The sequence below is a fragment of the Syngnathus leptorhynchus genome, chromosome 1 (genome assembly GCF_054491065.1).
Source record: "Syngnathus leptorhynchus isolate UIUO chromosome 1, UIUO_Slep, whole genome shotgun sequence".
NCBI lineage: Eukaryota > Metazoa > Chordata > Actinopteri > Syngnathiformes > Syngnathidae > Syngnathus > Syngnathus leptorhynchus.
Genome location: NC_141195.1, coordinates 22,796,608 through 22,805,056, shown reverse-complemented (window position 1 = coordinate 22,805,056; position 8,449 = coordinate 22,796,608). Strand labels below are relative to the sequence as shown.

General features: G+C 42.4%; 2 protein-coding genes across 3 annotated transcripts; one reads left to right on the top strand and one right to left on the bottom strand.

Moving 5' to 3' along the window:
* Nucleotides 1–254: 254 nt before the first annotated feature.
* On the bottom strand, nucleotides 255–4,559 carry fam3a (FAM3 metabolism regulating signaling molecule A). Of its 2 annotated transcripts, XM_085927184.1 has the most exons (10): nucleotides 4,214–4,508; nucleotides 3,396–3,432; nucleotides 3,187–3,294; nucleotides 2,844–2,867; nucleotides 2,505–2,631; nucleotides 2,266–2,324; nucleotides 2,143–2,193; nucleotides 1,648–1,732; nucleotides 1,294–1,420; nucleotides 255–1,076 (listed from the first exon to the last, which is right to left on the bottom strand). In XM_085927184.1, the coding sequence occupies exons 2-10, from the start codon at nucleotides 3,421–3,423 to the stop codon at nucleotides 978–980; spliced, it is 708 nt and encodes a 235-aa protein (XP_085783310.1). In that variant the 5' UTR covers nucleotides 3,424–3,432; nucleotides 4,214–4,508; the 3' UTR covers nucleotides 255–977. The 2 variants fall into 2 exon arrangements, with proteins under 2 accessions (XP_085783310.1, XP_085783236.1); XM_085927110.1 differs by having other exon boundaries at nucleotides 2,143–2,324; nucleotides 4,214–4,559.
* Nucleotides 4,217–7,631, top strand: idh3g (isocitrate dehydrogenase (NAD(+)) 3 non-catalytic subunit gamma). The gene is made up of 14 exons (XM_085927317.1): nucleotides 4,217–4,507; nucleotides 4,638–4,731; nucleotides 4,900–4,947; nucleotides 5,129–5,140; nucleotides 5,373–5,470; nucleotides 5,556–5,671; nucleotides 5,973–6,033; nucleotides 6,108–6,240; nucleotides 6,311–6,444; nucleotides 6,509–6,611; nucleotides 6,678–6,824; nucleotides 6,902–6,996; nucleotides 7,070–7,130; nucleotides 7,212–7,631. The coding sequence occupies exons 2-14, from the start codon at nucleotides 4,651–4,653 to the stop codon at nucleotides 7,311–7,313; spliced, it is 1,191 nt and encodes a 396-aa protein (XP_085783443.1). The 5' UTR covers nucleotides 4,217–4,507; nucleotides 4,638–4,650; the 3' UTR covers nucleotides 7,314–7,631.
* Nucleotides 7,632–8,449: the final 818 nt, after the last annotated feature.

Below are 8,449 nucleotides of genomic sequence, written 5' to 3'. Positions count from 1 at the left end.
TACCATCATCACGACGACCGACATTAAAATATGATAGTAGGTCTGTGTACATAAACAAAGGTTAAAATAATGGCCTCAAACATAATAACCAAACATTTTAACTGCAAAACACTTGTAAATTTTAGTATTCCCTCTTCTTTTTTCACTTCATCGAAGAATATTTGTATTTATTTCAATGTTTTTGTAATTCTATGCCATGTTTTGAATCAATGGTATTTTTTGTATAACTTCAAAAAAAAAAAAATCTGGACAAATATCATAAAAATTATTTAATAGTAACTTTTGTCACGCACACAAAGCTTTGTATAAAACTATTACCAGTCAAAAGCAGCAGAAAACAATTCCTAAATGTATTGCTATGTCTTTAAATAGTTCCAACATGTCAAACATTTAGGGAAAAGAAACATACATTTGCAAACATAATGCAACAAAGCACTCAGTGGACAAATATCAACCAGCATTGGATATTATGAAACTATTGAGCAGTCTAGATGGTTTCAGAAAGCTTTTGTGTTTGGCATTTCAATAAATAATTTGAAGAAAGTGAAACAAGTTGGCAAACTAAACAACTCAAGCTACGCCGTAGGTTTGTGCATCAGGTTTAAAAAGGTATAAAACGGCTCCTACTATTTTGCGTACAATTTCACAGAAATATTTGTCACAGCGTTAAAAAGAGCTACTTTGACTTGAATACGAAATACAGCGTTTACATTTTTACTTCAGAAAAAAACGTTACCCTTCGTGAGAACGCTAGAAAGCGTTTGGAGAACTTCAGGACATGGTGCAACTTAATGGGGGCGCCTTTTTGGCAGGGAGAAGAGAAACCATCACTTTCTTTCAAAGGAAAACCGACTCCATTGTTACATGTCACCTCTCGAGTTTTCCCTCAAACAACCTCGCGCACAGACAAAAAAAAAATCGTTGGGAACCACTTCCACATTCGTGAATTCCTAGATGAGGTCCAAGATCTACACGGATTAAACTGCCACGGCGGGCCGTAAGGGAATGCAGCCGTCCATCTCCAGTGACTCTGGCCATCCTTCGTATTTGTTGTTGCTCTTGCTGTTCTTCATGCGCTAATGGGAACGACAAACCAAACAGATCTGATGTCAACCACACGGAAAGATGAGATTCCCGCCGACAACGCGGCGGCTGCTCGCAGAGAGCTGTGGTTGTTTTTGTGCCCAAATCAAACTAAGACAACTACTAGAGTAGAACAAGATCATTCAAATCCAAATGAATTACATTGTCCTTTTATAAATAAACGGATGAGCTACATTTATGATTGCCTACCTGCTCAAATGGACTCTTGTTCTCGATGCCCTTGGCGCCAACAAACACCCAGCTGTCCCGAAAAGCCAATTCCTTGACGGCGGTGCTCCCGAGCTCCTCAAACATACGCCGAGACTCTGCATTCAACCTGGTGATGAAAAAAGTGTGTGTGGGGGGGCGGACTATAAATGAATACAGTGAGGAGCCTAAAAAAAATGAATAGGGACTCGAAACGGATCCTGGGGGTACTCCGTAGTGTACTGGTAAAGAGGGTGCCGCAAAATCATAGCGATCAAATTCTCCTGACGTGATTATAACAATGGGCGAATGTGATAACGTGTTACACTAGCCATGATGCGTTTGGTGCACTCTTACTTTGTAGCGGGATCATCAAAAGAGGCCACAAACACCAGTGTTCCCTCGTGGAGCGGCCGCAGATATTTCAATAGGTCAGAAACATCTGAGGATAAAACATCACGTGAGCGATGAATTAGTCATTTGCACCTGATACCAAATTTATAATGGCACCTTGAAGAGGACCACCCGAAAAGCGAAACAATTAGGACTTCAACTAAAATATGCCGCTGAGTTCGTGTCTCGGCGTCGGCAGATCTGATTACCGGCGGTTAAGGAAAAAGATTTGGTGTTAAAAATAGATTTTCACGCACTGCTCATGTTTTGTTTTACAAATTTACTTGCGCATATTTAGAGCTTGAGTGGGTGGAACAGCAAAAAAAAAAAAAAGGATGCAAGTGGCACGAACTGCAGTTGTTTTTTTTAACTTAATAATATTCCCTGTGACAACTTCTGCTAATTATCATCATGGAACTGATTTGCTAGTGCAAAGTGAACAATGCCAATTTTTATTACCTCCCGCCCACATGTCAAAGGTCTTGGTTTCCAAAGGTTCACCCGTCACCCCTAAAAAAAAAAAAAAAAAAAAAAACGTGTGTAAAACTGAGCGCACATCACAAACCGCTCGGTTCGACATACCGTTCACCAAAGCGATGTTTAATCCTCTGCCAACGTTGTTTTTCACGCTGCTTAATAACCTGCGAGTCAGTGAGACAAAACAGACAACACAGTCAGCAGAAATGAAAGAACACTTGAGTGGCGTCCAGATGAACAGACGAGAACAAAGTGTGCTTGCTGTCATCTACTCAGACGGTGGGAAGCAAATGATCTCCAGAGTGCGACGGCGGGAGGTGGCGACACAAAGCAGCAAATCTCACATCTTGTCCTCCAGACAGATTTTGGGCCCGATGACGTTAGCAGCTCCTGACACCAGGCGGAAAGCCAGATGTTTGGGCGGGCACGCTGCAGAAAGGCCGCATTTATACCTGCGGGGCCGAATGTCAGCTTATAAAAAAAAAAAAAAGAGGGAGAAAAATCAAGATGTTACTTGTGGGGGAGGGGCTTGTCTTTCCTTTTCCCATCCCACTGCTGATGTACATTGAAGGGCTACGTGGTAACAAATTTCATTCCAAGACGATCAGTCAACTATTTATGACCATGATCATCATTATTATTATGATTTAAGAGCATATAGAAAACTATTAATGCAGCCGTACCTGGTGTTGGTTCCTGACTTGCACCTGGAAAAAAAGAAAAATAGCAGAGGGGGCATCACACATACATAGATACATATCCGTACTTCCATTACACAAATATTGTACATTTGAAATTCTGGCATCACTGTTTGCCTCGTGGACATCTGAATGTCCCGCCTCACCAGGCACAAACCTCGCATCTCACCGATACAACAGAAATGTTGCCTTGACGACGGCGATAATGCTGTCAGAGCTCTGACAACATTTGGCTTGGCGAGATGTCAGATTAAAGTAGTGACTTGCTAAATTGTTTGTGGGTGTGTATCCCTGTAAACAGTCAAAATGGTAGCGCGGCATGCCTTACTATTGAGGAAATGGCGTACGAATGAAGCACTGTCCCCTCCAAATAACATGCTTGCAAGCAGCCACGTGAGTCCCACCGAGAGCAGCACAGCTACAACGCGCACGGGACCTGCCGAGTCAAATGGAACAAACCGCTCAAGATAACCGATGGTGACACCGAGGAGAAAATGGTGAGAAAAAAAAAAAAAAACACAAAAAATCCAAACCTACCTGTTAATCTCATGATTTGCTCTCTCATGGTCCTGAACTGGTGTGGGAGGAAAAACAAGTCGTTGGTTAACAGGCTTTTTTTCCCCCTGGGGCTTGTCACATAAAACTTTTCCATTTATCAAGCTGAAATCGACAACTTTGTTAAACATCGGCAACAGACAAACAAACATATATATGTATGTATGTACAGATAGTGTGAACAAAACAATGTTTCTTTAATAAGGAAAACTAGCATACAGTATAATTCAAATGCATACAAACAGATGGGGAATGTTGATGTCAGGGGATGTTGAGAATAATTGTCAACTGTGGCCATGAGACATGTTTGTGATTAAGGGCTATATAAATAAAATGGACTCTCTCTCTCTCTCTCTGTGTGTGTGTTTAACGATTAACATGTTGAGTTGATGAGTTGTGACGCCATGACGCTGCTATTTGCTATTCCGTCAATGGAATTTCCCATTATGTTAGCATTAAGACTTTACGTGGCTATTTTAAATTACCAACTAAACCTAACCTATGAGGAAAAAAAATAACTTGTTGTTTTCTTTCCATTTTTGCACAATTTAGGTGTCATTTTAATCCTCCCTTTCTTAATAAAATGTTGCAACACGTAAGCATGTGTTTAATATTAAGTGTTATTTTAAAACAATAGTTTCTTGACTTTAAGATAAGGAGGGTGGGGGCGGGTCGCAATTTTTGCGCCTGAGTGACAAACTTCAAACATTGAAGGCGAAATAAATTCGCGATTTTGCGACATATTATTTGCACGCACCGTCGAGGTGCGGTTTGTTGCTTTTTTAGTTGTCGTCACTCACCTGGAATGAGTGAACAAGCGTCGTTCGCCAGAAAAGTTGAACTACTTTTTCCGCAGCTTCCTCATTTGGGCTTGCGTCGTGGGTGCGGCTCAGGGAAATATTTGCACGCAAATATATGCGTGTTTCTTTTCGTTTTTCGTAAAGCAGGTGCGGAGAGAAGAAACGCAGCAAATTAAATTGAAATCATGTCGGTTATTTTCCGGAAATAGCGGCGACTACCGCACGGAGCCTGCGCATCTGAAGTCACGTGATTGGCCGTCTCAAGACTTCCGCAATCCAACCTAAATCTTTAAAGTACGTTTTTTAAAGCCATTAAACCACATTGACGTTTCATTCGACAAATAGTAAATACATAAAAAATGATTTTAGTTTAAAAAATAAATAAATGAATAAAACGACTAATTCTCTTTTCATGTACCGCTAGTACCAACCCCAAAATGGCTGCTCCCTGTGCTGCACTCTCCATGTCCAAAATAATTCAACCTTTTCGGGCTGGAATTGCTGGAAACGCGATTAAAGTAAGGCGACAAACCCTTCTTTTACATACGGTCCGATCGAATGTGCGTGGCTTCTATGTCGAACTCTTTTATGATCATTGTTGTGGCACAAGGTCAAACCACGATAATCTAATAATCTACAGTATTTTACCTGTCGAATAATGACGGATTTTTATTTTTATCCTTCAGGTATTTGGACCAACAGTGACAAGTCACAGGAATAAGACGGTGTTGACTGTGAGTGTCTTAATTTCACATGTTAGTGTGAATAAAAGTGGGGCTTTCTTGTGCCTTAATCTGGTCACACGGATTAAAATGTCATGTGTGTAAATCTGTGTTGGTTTTAACTTTACAAATTGATCTGCTTTTTTTTTTTAACGTTTCATCTGCTTTCCTTGCTGCCCATCTGCATCCAAAGGGAAGTAACATTGTAAGTACGGGACATGGGTACACATTACACAGTAGTACACACAATTATGCTTTGCAAATATTTATTTAAACATTTTAAACATGGCTCTTAAATTTCTCCGCATTAGCACAGCTGTCACGTTGTTCACAAGAGATCTTAATTTTAAAATACCTCAAATAAAATTTTAACAGATGTGTCATGATGTTCACAAGAGAGATAAAACTCACTATTTGTTGCATCTAATTTGTCACAGCCGCCTCCAGCAAAGTATGGCGGCAGACATACTGTCACTCTAATCCCTGGAGATGGAATCGGTCCAGAGCTGTTTAGTCACGTCAGGGAAGTGTTCAGGTTGGTCAGACTGAAAACCAGAAATGAAGTAGAGCCATGCAGCCACAGAGCTTTTGCTTCACCCCGTCTCGTGTCTTATCTGTAGGTTCAGCTGTGTGCCTGTGGACTTTGAGGTGGTACAGGTCAATTCTGCCTTGGAGACCGAAGATGACATCAATAACGCCATCACTGCCATTCGCCGTAATGGGGTAGCTCTCAAAGGTGAGTCGTTTTCTCTCTCATCAGATTTTATCCATTCCTTTCGCTTTTTTTTGGTCATATTTAAGTGATCATTAACTGAAATCACTATTTTATGCACACATAAAAATAACCCATATGCAGAATGTAACAGATTATCCTTTGGAAAGTCAATTTAGCTGAATGCTAACACACAATACAAAACGGCATAGGCAGGCTCACGAATAGCATTTGTAACGATATCAACACTAACGGTGGTGCAACACATGTAGACATAAGTTGTATCATAATTGTGTCTCATGTCAACCCTTAATTCTCCTGCCAGGTAACATAGAAACCAGGCATAACATGCCGGCCTCCGTCAAATCCGGGAACAATCTTCTTCGGTAAGTTTTAAGTGTTAGGTTGACATTGTTTTACTCATATTAGTAGCTTACTCATTTCCATAACGTGTCTACAGCACGAGCTTGGACCTGTATGCCAACGTGATGCACTGCCAGTCCCTGCCCGGCGTCCAGACTCGCCACAAGAACATCGACATCTTGATCGTTCGGGAAAACACTGAAGGAGAGTACAGCAGTCTGGAGCACGAGGTGGGATCGACCTTTCTCCTGTTAGCCCACTTCAACGTTGCTGTAAAGACTCAACATTGATCTCTTTCAGAGCGTCTCTGGTGTTGTGGAGTCTCTTAAGATAATCACTAGGAATAATTCGCTCCGAATTGCCGAGTACGCCTTCCGACTGGCGAGAGAGAAAGGCCGACGTAGGGTGACGGCCATTCACAAGGCTAACATCATGTGAGTTGTGCGCGGGCTTCTTCCCCCCCCTGGGTGCGGCTAACTGTTGCGCGGCGGCCGACAGGAAGCTAGGCGACGGCTTGTTCCTGCAGTGTTGCAAGGAGGTGGCCTCGGGGTATCCCGACATCACCTTCGACAGCATGATTGTGGACAACACCACCATGCAGGTGAGGGAGAGAAGATGCAAAATGGCCGAGTCGGAAGCAAGTTGAGCAACTCTTGTGTGCCTCCAGCTGGTGTCCAAGCCGCAGCAATTTGACGTGATGGTGATGCCCAACCTGTACGGCAACGTGGTGAGCAACGTGTGCGCCGGCCTGGTGGGAGGACCCGGCCTAGTGCCCGGCGCCAATTACGGCCAAAACTACGCCGTTTTTGAAACGGTGAGCGTTTAAAGCAAGCCGGACTTTTCCGGAGAACCGGGGAGGAACATTGCACCAAGGATTTTTTTTTTCTCCAGGCCACGAGGAACACGGGGAAAAGTATCGCAAACAAGAACATTGCCAACCCCACCGCCCTGCTGCTCGCTAGCTGCATGATGCTCGACCATCTTAAGTACGTCCTCACTCTTTCTGCCTCCGTACGCCTCTTTCAACGCTTTTATTTTTATTTTTTTGCTTTCTTCCAGGCTTTACGATCACGCAACCCTGATCCGCAATGCAGTACTCACAACCATGAATGAAACTCGGGTGAGTCCCGCTCCCCCCCTGACATGATATTCCTTGCCCTTTTGCTGTGCTCCACTTTAACACAATGTCGTTGTGGTTCAGTTGCACACAGCGGACATCGGCGGCCAGGGCACCACGTCCGAAGTGGTTCAGTCCATTATGCGAATCATCCAGAGCAAAGGACAGCGCACAGCTGAGATGTAAGCGTCCAATGCGGGGGTGCTGCACATATTCATGTTGTATTCTTGACCTCCCATAAAAGCAGACTCAAGCTCGAGTTAAGAAAATGGTAAATAGTATACTGTAAGTTTGTTCACAAAACTGTAAAAGTTACATAAGAGTTGACGGCAAAAGGTGTTTAACTTTCAGTGGATCACACAATTCATGACTTCCTGCTGTGCTGTACCTTATACAAAAAATTTGCTCAACTTAAACTGTACTATTTTGTATGTAGACATCATATCATTGAAGCATCTTAATGTAAACTGCACAAATAAACCTGCTTTTTTTGTCTGCAATGAATTTCGACTTTCATTTTGTATGATTGTGCTCTAACATAATATCAATACAGAATAATGGATGTGGAATTGTCCTTTTTTTTTAAACTGCTTCAATATGATCAAAACAAAACACGGCCCGGCAATCAGTTTATTGGAGCATTTGGAAAAAAACAAAACGATTTTGACTCATCGATGAATAAACTAGATCATCTGTTTAGAGCAACTTATGCCAGGACTGCTTTCTGTCAAGTTGGCTTTTACAACTTGCTGTATTTCCATTCTACCGCTAGAGGGCAAAAGCTTCCTGTTGGATTCCGATATGACGAAAACTGCTGAGAATGGCTTCCACAAGCTGAAACAATGAACTTGCATGTGTGTGTGTGTGTGTGTGTGTGTGTGTGTGTGTGTGTGTGTGTGTGTGTGTGTGTGTGTGTGTGTGTGTGTGTGTGTGTGTGTGTGTGTGTGTGTGTGTGTGTGTGTGTGTGTGTGTGTGTGTGTGTGTGTGTGTGTGTGTGTGTGTGTGTGTGTGTGTGTGTGTGTGTGTGTGTGTGTGTGTGTGTGTGTGTGTGTGTGTGTGTGTGTGTGTGTGTGTGTGTGTGTGTGTGTGTGTGTGTGTGTGTGTGTGTGTGTGTGTCTGTCAGGCGTGTGCGAATGCAAGACACCCTTGGCAGACAAACTTATTTCAACGTAATTGTAACATTTCTATTTCCTATGATGAATGGCCCCTGGATTCAAACCAAATACGACTACATTTGCCATTTGATCTTAATTTAGATTGGAATCAAGCACCTAATTGCCGTCACAAGGTATAAATCATAAAATCTATTCGACTGGTGTAAC